Here is a 15,764-nt window from a genome sequence, read left to right as displayed (position 1 = left end):
ATAAAATATATGTAATGGTGGTTGATGCATGGGCCAGACGATGTATCAATTTTGGTGAGTTGTAGTGGGACTCTGGCCATGTGAGACCTATAGCTTTTAAGCTTACTGGGTGAAACTGTTTGTATTTGAATAAAACATCCTGGTTGCCAGTAAATAATACAGTGGAAAGGCCTCTCTCTCTTCCTATTAATAGTTTTTCTGTATTATTTATTTTGAAAGATGTTTTGTAAGGAGAGCAACCTGTTCTAGCAGTCAGTTGGGGACTACATTAGAATTCATGATCTCTATTTACAGCTTTCATTGACTCACACAGTGATCTTGAACAAATCGCTTCTCTTCAGGAAAAGCGAGGCAAACAAGATAGAGGGAATAATAATACCTAAAGCATATTAGATTCTTAAATAAAGAGTATTGTGTAAGGGCTAAGAGTTGTTATTTAAACTGACTAACTAAAAGATTCTTGCTGCAAAAGGCAGCTGTGCACTGTTCATGTAAGAAGTTCCTATGTTTTGAAGAACATTATCGTTTAGTATGTAGCTGACATTTCAGAACTTCTCTAGCACGTTAATGCGCGTGCGCGCGCACACGCACACCCAAATGTATGGGAGAGGAAGGTATCTGGAGGGACGCAAAGTGTTGAACACCTCTCAAAAGCAACAAACAGCTGGCTTCTCAAACACAGCCAGTAACTAGGAAGAAAAGATTTTCATGTTGAGATTTAATGAAAATCAGGGCAAACATCAGTTGCTAGAATATGTCAATCAGTGGCGTCTTGGTAAATTCCATGTAGAGAGAAATTTTAATTCAGCTCTAGTGTTCAGTCAGTAACCAAAGAGATCCTCTTCAGATAAAAGTACTTAAGATTTCATAGTATAGGAAACCAATAATTACAAGTTACAGTGAACAATGCAAGGTAGAATTGCTAAAGGGATTAATTAGACTTTGTCTAAATAACCACTATAATTGATGCAAATATACATCTGCAGCCTGCTGAGACATTAGATAGTCATCGTACACCTGCTCAATTTTCCAGAGCTGCAGAACACAGCTGTCAGAATCATTTCTGTTTTTTTCTCTAGAGCTTCTTGAACATAATTGGCTGTTTGTTCTTTTGTTGTTCAAAATGTTTTCTTTTTCTTTTCTTTCTTTTTCTAAACAGCACTTCCATGATGGCCGAAAGGCACAACAGCATATTGAAACTTGCTGGAAACAACTTGAAGCAGTAAGTGGAAACTTCTGAGATGTGACATTTAAGCCATTTTTATACTGTTTTCATAGACATTGTTCCAAACGTGACATTTGAAAAAGGAGGGTATATGAATAAAAGCTCTGAAAACTGAAGAAATGTGATATTTTAAACCCTGCTGTCTTAAATACACTGGGAGGCATGAGAGAGTCTGATTTAATGGTACATTTGGCTTTCCCTGGGATCTGTGTGTATCATGAGTAGCATTTCATTTGATATGACTGGAAAAGTGTGTTAAGTGTTCCTGGAAACTCAGAGTCCCTAAGGTTCTCTTTAGATATTCCTCTATAAGCTGAATAGCTTCCTACTGCCTGAATACCTTGAATAGGACCATCTCTTGATTAAGGTGCTGCTCCTCAAAAGTAAATACATCTGAATTTGGGCCTCAGCATTTGTTGTATGAACATGTGAGAAACTAAGTAGAGAAGAGGATAAGGAAAGGAGACAGTAGTAACTAAAAGTCCCACTTGCAAATGCGTGCATCTTAGTAGCTTGCTTGTGTATTCTAAAAATGAGGGAGTTAAATGTAGGAAAGGAGTGATTTGGAAGACTAGAGCAGAAGAGATGTTGGTGTTAATAGGGAAAACATTGAAATACCTATGATGTGTGAAGATTGGAGCAAAAAATGTATTTATGGCAACTTTGTTTTTGCAGTTCTTTAATGTGGAAGTATATGCCAATGTCAACAAGCTAGTCCTAAAATCTCCTTGCAATAGTTACAGCAAATCAGTTTAGGGGCAGGATTTTAGGTTGATTTTCAAATCGTGTTTCTTTTTCAGAGCAAAGGCTTCTATTTTTCTTTTTCAGAGTAAAAGGCGGTTTGAACGTGATTGCAAAGAAGCTGATAGAGCACAGCAGTATTTTGAGAAAATGGATGCTGACATCAATGTTACAAAAGCAGATGTTGAAAAGGTAAGCCAGAGGGAGGAGAGCCTATCTGTAAGCAAGGATGTGGTAGGATCAATTCCTTAATCCTGCTGGTAGTATAAACCCTCTGAGGCTTAATACCTTGCTTAAGTCAGTTCATAGGCTGATAAAAATAGAGATATCTCTGCAGGGGCCTGCATTTGCATAAAAATTGTAAACAGATACAGTCAAATTTCTTCAGTGTAATGGTATCTCAGTTTAACATAGCTGATGTGGCTCCAAATAAGTTTATGCAAAATGAGTTTTAACTAAAAGCCCAGATTCTGTGACAGATAAGCTTTCGAGGACTCCCCAAAGACAACAGGTGCTTGCAGTTACCCACATGTTGTGCGATTCAGGTAGAACCAGACTTCATGTGTTGTTGAGCAACGCTTCAGATGTCCTGATGTCGTCGGTTGCAGTGAAATATTGCCAGGATGGCTGTTCTGATGCTAGGTTTACAGCAGGACAGCTTTTCATGTTGTGGAGAATCCTGGAATTCTTGTTTGTCACAGATGGCATGTAGCTTTTATTTTTATTTCACATTTGCTGTCTGGTTGCAGAGCTGTTTGTGGCTTTCTCACATTGACCCCAATTCAGCAAAGCTTCTGAGCTGATACTTAACTTTGAACATACATTTAAATGTTTCAGTGCTGTTTAGTGTTTTCTCTCTTTAGTTAGATGTTTGAACACTGTACATCCTTCTGCACATCCAATTCTGAATCAAAGTCCAGTGATGCCCCTGTAACTTAAGAAAGCAGCGGGGAGGGAGAAGGCACGTTTAAATTGCTTCTGTTCTTGGTGTTGCACATCTGCTCAGATGATATAATGTGGTATTTCTGATTAAGATTGCTGCAATGTGTAGGGGTAGTTTTGTCTTCTATGAAAGTTTGATTCACATAGGTAGAAAACAGGACATTTGAGCAGGTCAAAACATGGTATGATATGCACGTTTCAATTGTGTACCCTGAAATAGTGTAGAACTTAGCACCTGTGGAAAATCAGACCAGAAGTGTTCTGTCTTCATTTTACTCTTTGCTGAAATTAAATTCTTGTGTAAAGTTCAGACCATAGTGTCAGAGGCACTACTGTTTTATGTGAAGATCTCTAGCATTGAAATCTGAGTTTACAAGGGATTCCTTTAATGAGAAAAGGAAAAGGGGGGGGGGGGGCCCTCAAGTTAAATATACCAAGCCTTTTGCTGCAGGAGCAGGAAAGGAAACTAAATTATACATAAGGAATGATTTATAGCCCAAAATTTCCATTGTAACATGTAGGTTTTGCTCTTCAAAAAGTCCACTTCATTCCACTCTGTTAATTCAATTCTGCAAAACTATCAAGTTCAAGTTTTCCTTAGATCTGTGTAATCTTAAAATGTTCCCAGTATGCTGAGCATCATGGAAGTTGGGTAGCAGATAGCATCAAGGATGCATATATTAGAAGTAAGGACAATAAATGAAAAACAAGCTCGGAAAATTTCCTCGGAAGTGTTATTGAATATCAAAGAAAAGAATACGCCTGTCATCTTATCTTTTTTTAATTCCGTATCACCTTCTGGGTTTACCAGGGTACTTTACGGATGAATGCGTATACAGGGACGTTGAAAATGTAATGCCACATGCACTTTTTCTGCCAGGGAAAGATCATCTCTGCTTTATCTGTATGAAGTGATTCTCTTAGTTCTACATCTGTTTCTAATGCTGGCTTTTTTTGGCCAGAGTGAAAGGCTACGTAATGGTTACATATCAGAGAATGTTAGGTAAATTCCAGGAGGCAATCTTTGCCCTTACGTCCTTTCCCTGTAGAATGGAGCAGAGGGACTTCCCTTCTGAATTTCCTTAGCTCTGTGTTGTATGTATTTGTAATTTATTTATTGCAAAGTAGGCTCAGTGGCATCTTGAAGGCAAAAAAAAAAAAAAAGAGTCTGCTAGGGCAGTGATGTGTGTTGGCTAATCTCTGGAGAAGGCATTAGTCGACTTCCCAGTTATGCTGTCAGTCAGTGGGGTAGATGGAGAAGGAAAAGGTTATCAAAACGAGTGGAATGTGAAATAATATTACTGAACAGAGAGAACAGTGTTTTCTAAGTGCATGTGTTAAACTGGGTTCATCCCTGTCAGGCTGAATAATGCCCTTTCTTTGCTGCCCCTTGCCCATGTGACTGGGACTGCTGTTACATAACTCCCAAGTGCAAAATAGGATATTGTTTAACCAAGCACTGCTGTTGGGGGCAGCTCTCACTGACTTGCTCCAGGGAGATGCAGAAACTGCTCAGCTTCAAATAAAGCAAGATGATGACTTTTTCTTTCCTCCTCCTATTGCAGTGCTTCTGATTTCACTTGCCCCTTATGGCTTGGTTGCTGCAGTCTTGCTCCCAGAAATCCTTCTGGCCAGAGAAGCAGACAATTTGGCTGTGTTCAAAGCCAGTGCTATTCACTTGTCGGCCGAACAAGGTGCTCTTCAAGCAATGTGATCAGTTGCCCTCATTTCTTAGGCTTGAGATTGACACCTTGGCTACTTTAGCTTGTACCTGCAAATATGAGAAAACACTAGAGCTATTTTTTGCATCACGCATTACAGAGTAATGGAATTAAAATTCTGCAGTGATCATAATGACAGGTATCTATCTATATAAAACTGCAACTCCCTAATGCACGTAATGCTTTGAGGCAGGAGAACCATATGAGGCTCTGAACTGCTAGCGCTTCTGCCTTTCAATCGCAGTAGCCTTTGAGAAGTGCAGCAGGAAATTCTATGATAGAGCTGCCGCTTACCAGCACTTAAAATGGCCTTGCCGAAGGGATAGCTCTTGGTATTACAACTTGCTAGGATTAAGTAACCAGAATAGTGGTAGAGAAGCAAATTCAGAGTTACTTTCCTCCTTGTTTCTTCAGGCTCCAGGACTGTTTAACCAAAGGATGGTGAAGGGCCTCAACTTTGTACTTAGAGGCAGAGCTGGGTGGGCAGTACAGGTGTTGTGCGTGGAGATCCAAGCTGCTCATGCAGAACCAGCTCAGGTTTGATGCATGTAGGGTACGTGCCATTTCTGCCGCTTCTATGGCCATTATGGGTTTGTTCAGCTTTGCAGCCAGCCCGTTTGGTAGTTGATATAAAAGATAGCAGGGCATTTAGCTTTGCTTCCTCCCATCTCCTTTTTTGGTGCTGGTTACACAGAGCAAAAGACTGTTCAGATCTTGGTGATGGTCACAGTCTTTATGCAGGAATCAAAAAAGGGGAGTAGATTTAGGACCCTTGAGTCCCCTTTCCCGTGTTTGCACTGAGCCTTTAAATTACAAGCAGCCGACATCCGCAGAGAGGATGCGCAAGTGTGAGCGCACAGTGCAGGTTGGCACAAACATTGTCAGTTCAGTTTAGCAGAGTGAGAGTAGAAAACCATGTTGCAAAAAGCCGTACTGTGAAAGTACATAAACTAAGTAAACTGCGTAACATGTTGATGCTAGCAGTGGGAAAGCTTATAGGTATCACTGCAGGCTTTAGCTTCATTTGGATGGGGGTGGCATGGATGCTTTTAAAGGAGTTCTCTTTCAAAAACCACAGCGGAGTTGCTTTAATTTTTTGACCATTTGGGGAAACAGTGCCTGTCACCAGTGTCGAGTCAGTGTACATATAAGGAAGCGCTCTAGTGTTTGTTCCTTCGCTTTGGAGCTGCAATCGCTAAAATGCTGACATCTTTATGGGATAACGGGGCACCCAGTGGGGTCTTTGCAGACTTCACGCAATTAAAAAAAAAAATAAATTAGTCAACTGGTTTTTCTAAAGGTTTCTTTTCAAAGTACGTTTTACAGAATCTGCTTTTAAAGAGGAAGTGGTTGAGGCCGACCGTGGGAGGGGATGAGCGCTTTTGCCGCTTTTGATTTGCATAGCAATTGAAGGGGAGGATGACACTTTGCAGGAGATACTCAGTATTGGGCAGGGTCTGCCCATTTGCTGATGAGTAGCACAGCCATGTGTTGGGGTCCTAGCTAATAATCGTTTTGCCAGAAAATAACATTCACTTCAGCTTTGAGCAGCATAAACTGAGCTCCGTGTGAGTTCCCAGCACTGCAATCCTGAAGTCAGGGCTAATCACCTAGTTTCACCTAGTTTTTGTTTCTGTTGTGTTAGGAGGATTCCACCTCAAGCAGTTTTGAGATTAATATAAATGTTTTGTGGATTTAGGAGGTAGTAAAAGACTTGAAGAGCAAACTTGACCTTAACTCTCACCTACTGAGAAGCTCCTGGCTTTGCTATTATAAACTTGTGTGGTTTGTTTTGTTTTATTTTTTTTCTGGAGTGTTTTTTGTTTGTTTGTTTCAACTGGTTCATATTCAGCAAGTCTCTGACCCGCACCCCGAAAGGTTGAGTTTGTTTTAAGATTTTATTCATATCCTGTGATGTTCTGACATCTCTTCTGGTGCTGTGGGGTTTTCCTGTTCAGTTTGCTTCCTTACGTTCTTATAGCTGCTTGAGCTTTTGGAGCTGTCAGTTTGAAATCAAACTTACTCCAAAATACAGAATTATTGTACCCTTCCTTTTTTAGAAAATGATGCTGCTGCTTTCCTCTCTTCTTTCTCATACTGTGTCATATCTGAAAACAGAGGAAAAAACTTTATGGTTTTATTCCTGTTCTGCCTCTGAGACATTTAGGAGTTTATTAATAATCACAAGTTAAGACGTACTGGCTCCCCCCCCTTTTTTTTTCTTTGAAATGGAGAAACTGAGGCAAAGGGAAGTAATTTCAAGTTTATTGAAAACTCTGGGAACTTTCCCCATTGCTCTCTATGGCTTTCAGATGAGGTTATGCCTGCCTTGTCCAAGACTCTTTGAGTCCCAGAGTGGTATAATATTTGCATAAAGCCATAAAACCTCATAAAGTAGTATCACTGTGACATTAATTTTCTAGTTGGTAAATATAAGTACAGAAAGACACTGACACTTGACAGCTGAGGCTTCATTCTCTTCTCTTTTCTGACCCCATGTTCCCCAGGTGCTTGTTATCAATTTTAATGCAATATAGAGTCTGTATCTCCCCCCTTGCCCATAGAAGACACGTCCACTTACACAGCACTGGGCAGACATGAGCTGAATCACTGGCAAGGTCTTATTGAACATAAATGTAGAAATACTGCTATTTAGAAAGATTCTTGGAATAAGCTGATCTTCCTGCCTTGGCAAATGGAGTTATACTGTCGTGTTAAACTATTCTCCCAGCCTGTAGGTTGCTGCTGCCCTGCAGGACACAAATCTTTTCATTAAGAATTTACCCGTCCTTACAATGAAGGATACCCGAGCTGTTTTTACTTAGGCCCCAGAGAAATCTCTGATCTGCGCTTCAGCGCTGTCCTTCATACACCATTTACAGTATGCTTTTTCAGAGTAGCAGACAGGTCACAGTACAGCAAGATACAGTGTGCATCACTGAAACCTTTCAGGCAAGCCATAGAGAAACATTTTTAGCCCAGAGCCAAATTACGGCAGTGTACGTCACCGAGGTTTTGATCAGTTAAGACTGTCAGCATTAAACTCTGCAGTACAGCCAGAGATTTTGGGTGCCTTCCTTGTGCACACCAGAACTGCTTAATGGGCTTAATTTTTCAGGAGGCGCTGAGTTATCTGCCCTGTGACAATTGGGCTTGTCTTATTCCCTCCTTCTCTGGCCCAACTCAGTGCATACTGGCATACTGAATTTCTCAGCACTTTAGAAAATGTAGTGCTATGCGAAGATGATGTTAGAAGCTGGAAGAGCTCCGCAGTATTTTTGTCATTAATACGGTGAATATTCTTTCACGTATTGCAGTGAATAATTCCAGGGGCTTTGCTTCTCCTTGCCTGCTGTGACTTTACGAAAGCGCGTCAGCAATGTCTCAGTGCAATCTGCAGGCTTAGGTGAATAAGGCTCAGTCCAGCACATAGTTCAAGAGGGCCTGGCCTCTGCATTTCTTATTTGAGAGGCAGGTGTTGCATACGATTTCCCCCATGTTCTCTGCATAGTGAGTTTTGCATGTATTGATTAGGCAGCTGCTTTTCTCTTGCTCTGCAGATGGAACTGGCTAAACCCTTCTGCGGCTCTGCTTGTGACTTGGGCCAAATTCCCCATCAATTCAAGAGCAGTCTTGCCTTGGTAACATGATTTAAGACCATTAGTTTACGCTAACATAGTTTTTATGGGTTTTGCAGCCATCTGATGATCTCCTTTTGGAACTGCTTCCTTCCTAATGGGCAATGTAGTGTGAATGCAGGGAGTCCCTCAGGACAGTCATTTGCATTTCTGGGATAGTAAGCCTTGTTTACAACTTGTCATTAGTGACACTCAGTGACGATACAGCATCTGTTTTCCTTTTAGACTCGTGACTAATGTATGAGTTTTGATTTCTAGTAAATAAAGAGTTAATGACTGTAGCAGGATAATTTAATATCCTTATGTATCCTATGCAGATACTGTGTTTGGTGGTAAGAGATGAAGGAACACAAGTATCAGTTTTAGCATAAGATAAGGGAAACGCATCCAAACCTGCATTTCCTCTTAGCAGTGCTCTCAGTAATGCCCTGCATAGCCATTTGACTGAGTTTCATAGAAACGCAGCCTTACTGGGAGGGGGATTACGTTGTGGAGCAAACATGTTAAGGAGGGAAAGGAGGTGCTTCTGAATTAAGGATCAACTCTAGTTGAATCAAAAGTGTAATATAAGAAGCATTCTTCTTAGGTAATGCAAAGCAATTAGTTTATGCTTAGATGCTTGGAAAACTAATTTGTAGTCATTCTTACTCTGTCAAAATATTAGAATAGCTTATTTTACCTGTGTAAGAACCAAGTGAAAATGAAGCAAAAACATCAGGATTTACCTTATTTTCTGTAAGCTGTTCGATGTAACAGTGAATGTATTGTAGCTCTAAAGTTAGGCTTTAAGCTAGCGAATTCATATCAGCAACTGTCTTCAGCTCTGACTATGCATTGTGCATTGCCTGTATTTGTAAAATCTTCCCCCAAGAAAGATGATTAGAACTGTGTCCAGTATTCCAAGTGTGAACTAAGCAATCTGTTATACAGTCTTGGGATAATTTCCATTATTTATATTCAATACGTATGTTTACACACTGCAGAATTTAATTTGCTTATGTTAGTACAACTAAACAGCTTTCCAGAAATCATTTAACCTTTATCATGCCCTGTCCCAGCTACCTCTCTTCTTGTCACCTCCTCCCTCCATTCCTCATGTCCTTCCCCCCACTGCGCGACTGCCCCTTTCTTTGGTAATAACTCAGACTTTCCTTAATTATCCTGAAGGAAGTGGATTTCTCCAGACTGCAGGCTGACTACTGCACGGAAACAAGGATTTCCCTATCAGCAGCCTGGTCACCAAGGCAATTTGCGTATTTAATCTTTGTGGCATTAGAACTGCTGTGCAAGAAGACAAAATTCTGGTTTCAGGACATAATTAATTCATTAGGGCCTTAAAACAGCATATTTGAGTGGTGGTACTTTTCTGGTGTATGCCACAGTGGCACTTGCTGCTGTTCTTATTTCTTAGGTGATGGTCCTCCTCTTATATAGCCTTTAGACTACGCTGAACATTTTGCAAACACAATTGACGAGATAAATTGGACATGATGGAAAAGAAATATCTATGCCCTTGCTTTTTACGTGGGAAATGAAGCACTCGGAAATTTGTGCAAGGGAGTCTGTGGCAGAACTGAGATCTAAAGCCAACCATCCCAAGTCTTGGGCTGCCTCACTTAAGTAAGTGTTCAAGTTAACCTGCAGCTGTCAGACCCCGTTAATCAGCCAGCTACTGCATTTGCAATCATGCTGCAGAACTGGTTGGATGAGTATAGGACTGACACAGTTAGGTGAGTGCTTGTTGCAATATATATATATATCTATATTTTAATAGTGCAGATAGGACCACAACAGTTTAAGAGCTGTGTTAGGGCCTTGCACAGTGTCTTACTGTGCTGCTCTTCCAGCTCTGTAAATTTGGTCCACCTTTCTCATTAGAGCTTCAGTGATGTTTTATTACTCCAGCATTTCTCTTGTTAGTGTGCACTTATAATCTGGCAGAATTACGTGGAATGCTAGTGCAATAGATAATGTTTCCTGAGGTTTGATCATGAAGGTTTTCCATTCCCTGTCAGCTGTTTGCTCATTTGTATATTATATTCAGCCGAGGGATTTCAGGAATACACAGACTGTCAGACTTTTTTTTCCATCCTTTCTAGTGTTGAAAGTAATGATCTTTCATTTTCCTTTTTCGTTTTTGCTCCTTCTGCCTGTTCTTTTGCCCTCCCCATTCTACCTCCTCACTTTCCTTGCTTTCAGGAAAATGGATTTTGAAACCTTTTTTTGCTTGCCAACTCAGAGAGATCAGACTGATTCTTGCAAGACAGTAAACAATGGAGCTTGATTTGGAGGCTATGCAAATCAGAGCCTGAAATCCTGGCCCTGTTTTGAAGTCCATGGCAGAATTCCCACTATTCTTAATGATTCTGCAAACACTGCCAGTGTTGCTGCTACCAGGAGGCGCCCCGCTGCCTTTGGTGATAATTCCTACTCGTGGCAGAGAGCAGCTATGTGAGAGTGTCTGTGTAGGCAGGACCAGAGGCTGCAGCTGAAAAAATCTGGGAGCAATTGAAAGCATTCCTGAAATTGGTGAAGTGTTTCCGAGTCTGCCTTTATCATTAACTTATTTTGAAAGATTTGGGTGGGTTTTTTGAGGGGGGATGTCTTTTTTTTGTGTTTGCGTTTTAGTCTGATCTTGGATTTACCAAAGACAGGTCTATTTTGGCAGGCAGTGTGTGTGATCTATCTCACATGCTTCCAAGCACTGTTATTTTTTTAAGGGGAGGGGGCAGGGAGAAAAGAAGAAAGCAAGTCTCACCAAAGTTTCATCTGGAAACTCTGCCACTCTGGATAAGAGTAACTGCTGAGGAGTTGAACTGTTCCACTCAGTGTGGATCAGCTGAACAGTAGCCAAAGCTTTTTTTCTGCCCTTTTCAGTTATTCATATCACTCCCACCACAACAGCCTTGAGGAGTTGCATTTTTTGTCTGTGTAAACCGAAAAGACAGTGTGTCTATTGACCCTGCTGCTGTTTCTGGAATGTGTCTTAGAAAATTGTTCTCAGCAAAAAATATCCCTCATTCTTTACCGTTGCTGCAGACTGAAATGGCAGAAAGTGTACCTCTGTCCTCCTCCCCCCCCCCCCCAATTTCTCCTACACTTAAATACCAGTTTTCTTTCACATAGAACCTAACTTTGGGGGGATAAGGTGTATGCAGGTAACACAGTACAGGAATTTGTTTGGTTTTTAATTCTGTGAAGCATCATGTTATGCCTGGCAGTGTCCTAGCATTTTCTCACTCCTCCAAGATTGGCAATGCCAGTCATAAATGTGTGAATATCCTCTTTCTCTAATCTGTTAACTTTTCCTTTCATGAGCTCTGGTCAAAGGCAAAGTAACTAGTTTTGATTTCAGGTCAGTATATAAGGCTTTTATAGTACTGTATGTTTGCAAGGACTGTTGAGAACTTTCCCTATCAATAATTCTTCTCTCACATTCTCTCACGTACAGTGACTGTCCCTGCAAAGTTGCATCATGTTGCCAAACTGCCGAATTTTTCAAGCATATGTCTTACAAGTGACAAGTAGGTTCAGGCTAAATATGAAATTTGAAAGTAAATTGCCTTTCTTCTTCTTCTTCTTCTTCTTCTTCTTCTTCTTCCCCCAAATCCCTTGAATGTATATGCTGTTCTCTGATTTTTCGTGATGCAGAAAGGTAACCTCATCCTTTCCCGCTTTAAAAGGGGGAGCAGATGTTTTTTGTTGCCTTACAAGTACCTAGTCTTGACATCTCCCTTACGGCTGAGAGAAATCTGGCGGTCTGTGGAAGATCTGGACTGTGGTTTCACATGTGGCGCCGGAAACCCGAGCGCTTGCTCAGTCATCCCTGCCCGCTTAAAAGGAGAGAGGATGTTGACTGAAAGCTGCATGACAATATCATCCTCTCATATCTGAAGTCATGGTCTAGTTCTCTAGAAACTGGCTATTCCAAGCCTTGTTCCAGAAAATAGCATTCAGATCAAATATTTTAAGGTTAATTCCAAGAAGCCTGAAAAATACCCTCTCTGAAGCCATCTGTGTGCAGTAAAGAGCAGTAAAGAAGACAAAATTGTATTTGGTGTTTATTTTCTGTGAAGCTTAACTAGAAATTGCTCCTAAAATATTCTGTTCCCTCCATAAAGCTCCTGTGACTCCAGGCAGCTCCAGGCCGCTGCATCCGTTCCTCTCAATGTTGGAACTTAACGTCACCATCTCATTTCTATCATTCTGTGCTTCCAACAGAGTACAGGAGCCTAGCTATAAAATAAATTCTGTTAATACTAAAAGTGATGATGTTCGAGTAAGTGACACATTCAATGAAGTAATAGAAAAAAATTCCAGGCTTTTTTATATTTTTATTTTAAGATCAAAATATCTCACTGGAAAAACATTTAAGCTGTTTCAAGCTTGCCAAATGCATAAAATGGCCAGGAGAAACAAAACATCACTGGGGCTCTCATACAAAAAATCTTGTTTTTTGGAATGTACCCAATCATACTTACTCATCTGCTGCCCCTTTTATTTGAGGCCAGTTAAGATAGTTTTGGAAACTGAGAGTCTACTCCTGTATACATTTAGCTCCGAATTACTTTGCTCATATCCAGCTAATGAGCTTGCTCATGAGAATGAACTCTGATAGCTTAATGCTTGCAGGGTCTGGCTTGAAATGTGCAATAATGGATTTCTTGTTTTTCTGTTTCAACAATAGAGTCGAGGGACAAATTCCTGAGTTGCGCTATTTCAAAAAAAAAAAAAAAAAAAAGCAGCTGGTATAAGTGGGCTTGGGCCTTCTGGAGAAGTCGGCTCGAACAATGGGTCGCTCTTAGGTAGCTGGAGAGAATGGGCCTCACAAATGAATATTGATCTGTAGCAGCTGGCTCCTGAGCGAGGGGTTGGGAGATAACTGTACATTACTCTTACAGCTGTCAGACTTTCCATGGCTGACTTTGTTTTGCTGGTATATTTGTGTTTGTTGTACAAGGCTGTATTGTTTTCCACTCATGTTCAATGTAGCTCATATGAGTGTGTGGATGAGAAAATTTAATAAATTATGTAGCACTCAGGCACAAAAAAAATATACAGCTTCTTGGAATTTCATTGCTGCAGGTAAATTTTCTGAGGTTTTATGTGTTCCCTTTACAGGAGTTAGTGGTCAGTTAAAAATCCTAGCGGGACTTTTTTTGGTTCATTTATTTGGTTATAGTCACAGTCTTTTCCATTTGATGCTACTGTTTCATCTCCTGTTATGCACCCTGTACCCAGAATTTTCTCGCTGTGCTTGAATTATTCTCTTTGTAAAAAGAATATGAAGGGGATCTAGGAAATTCCTACAACTGACTGCACTTGCAAAAACAATAGCTGAATTGAGGTGAAAGAAATTATTAGGTGAGATGTGTGAGCTGGACAAATGGGAGGGAAACCTATTTCTTTGAAATTGAGATTTGAAGCCTTCTGGCAGAATTTGCTACCTTCCAGTTCTGGTTACTAAAATGTTCCATGATTTGGTATTTCAAGGATTTATTGTCAGGAAACTATTGTCTGCTTGGAACAGTTCAAATGATAACCTGATTCTGAACCGTTTTTAGTGGTAGCCCCCTTCTTAGAGTATGTTAACACCATTTGTTGAACTATTTTCCCTGAAACACCCAAGAATGCTTTAAATGATTTTTAAAGCAGTCTCTCCTTCTCCTTTCTTAAAGGGATTATTCTGGAATGAGGAAGCGATTGAAACACAGCGTTCAAGGAGTGTTCTCAGCACTGGTCCAGGGTTAGGTAGACAGTGGTAGGTGAGGAGACTTCACGACTGCCTGAAAAACTAATGTGAGCAGGAGGGCTTAGATTTACAAGGCCACATCCCAGGCCCACTTAAATCGATGGCAAAACACTTAAAACGATGGCAAAACTCCCACTGACTTCCCTGGAGCAAGCGTTTGGTCCATGGCCCTGGAACAGGCTCTGCTGGGACAGGTGGGAGCGTGTCAGGTGGAGAAGGGCCGCATGAGTGCAAAACGAGCCACAGCGCTCTGGCTGGCTGAACGCAGGCTCTGTGAACGAGTGGGAGAGAGCTTCAACAAGTGAGCGCGGGATGGGGAATGAAGGCATTTGGGTGCCGGGAGCTGGGCAGAAAGGAAAGAGAAGGAAGAGCTGCTGTCTGGAGGCCAGCAGCAAGGAAGGAGAAGGCAGCTAAAATAAACAGATGGGATAGACAGCAAAGGAATAATATGGGGCAGTGAAACATGACAGAAGGCCTCAGGAAGAAGAATTATAAAGAGAGAGATCTGAAAATATGAAAGGGTCACACAGGGACAGATTGTACCAGGGAAAGAAGTGAGGTTAATTGCCTGCTGCTCTGCTAGGTTAAGCTGGGTAGCAAAGCAAATCATCTGCATGGGTAAAAAAATAGGAAGGGAGTTGCGTCTCGGCTGCTGCTCAGGCTCCCCTTTCCTTGTGCGGTTCGTGCCAGCCCTGCTCAGGGAAGCGTAGACACAGGAGCTTTGCAGTGAGCCCTGTGGGAGCCTGAATTAAGGTGTTCTGTCTTGGTGATGTGACTAAAGAATGGGAAATAAGACAAACGCAACCTCCTCGTCCTTCTCCCCTCCCTTTCCCCAAAAGATGCTGCTAGCCAGCAGGCAAGTAGTTCATTAGAAAAAAGCAGGTGCCATCCAACAAGGCATTAAGTGGAGCAGGAAGAGTATCCATAAATGTACAGAAAAAGTTTGTGCCCCTAAGCAGGCTGCTAGTGGGGCAATTTTTTACAGTGTTTTAGGTGCGGTAGGAGGAGAGGTGGTTCATGGAATGCAAAATGGCTCATGGAAATAACACATTGTAACAAAAGCAAAGATCAGTCGATCCAAGAATAATATGAGACATGCTAGTTGGGGAAATGGGCTGTTTTCTGTTGCAGGTCTAGCAGAAAGACTTGCTCTTTGTTTAATGTAGATGGAAAATGACGGGAGATGTTCATTTTGAGGGTACATCTGAGCTGTGAGAACTGTTACTTGTTAGGCAAACTAGGAACACAGGTTTTCCATATGCCACACTTTCACTGATTTAACTGAAAATTCTGAATTTTAAAGACAGATGTATATGCCAGTTCAACAGAGGGCAAAGCCATGCCCCATTTGACAGAAGAACGAGGACTGAAGTCCAGCAGTGCACACTGGATCCTTAAGCTTGAAGTAGATGAAATAATTACAGGAGATAGCAATAAACCAAAAGTGGAAGTGTTCAGAGCCCCGTATGCTAATGTTTCTGTACTGCCTGTTGACAAGGATAGCAACACTAGAAGCAGTGCAATGCAATTTATTTCCATATAATACAAATTCTAAATTTCTTTTGGCATTTCTTTAGGCAAGACAGCAAGCCCAGCTGCGACATCAAATGGCAGAAGACAGCAAAGCGGAATACTCTTCCACTCTACAGAAGTTCAACAGTGAGCAGCATGATCATTACTACACACACATACCAAATATCTTCCAGGTGAGGGCTTTTGGCACTAATCTAGAGTAGGCCATATTC

General features: G+C 41.1%; 1 protein-coding gene across 14 annotated transcripts in view; it reads left to right on the top strand.

Moving 5' to 3' along the window:
* Positions 1–15,764, top strand: part of FNBP1 (formin binding protein 1) — a 116,696-nt gene that overhangs the window by 57,707 nt on the left and 43,225 nt on the right. For all 14 annotated transcript variants that reach the window (XM_026062171.1, XM_026062179.1, XM_026062173.1 and 11 more), the window contains 3 exons: positions 1,160–1,222; positions 2,054–2,158; positions 15,597–15,725. In XM_026062171.1, the coding sequence (XP_025917956.1) occupies positions 1,160–1,222; positions 2,054–2,158; positions 15,597–15,725 (297 nt within the window). The remainder of the gene's footprint in view (positions 1–1,159; positions 1,223–2,053; positions 2,159–15,596; positions 15,726–15,764) is intronic.

This window comes from Apteryx rowi, unplaced genomic scaffold (assembly GCF_003343035.1).
Source record: "Apteryx rowi isolate R43461 unplaced genomic scaffold, aptRow1 scaffold_19, whole genome shotgun sequence".
Taxonomy (NCBI): domain Eukaryota; kingdom Metazoa; phylum Chordata; class Aves; order Apterygiformes; family Apterygidae; genus Apteryx; species Apteryx rowi.
The sequence above is the reverse complement of the archived record's forward strand: the minus strand, read 5'-3'. Positions and strand labels throughout refer to the sequence as shown.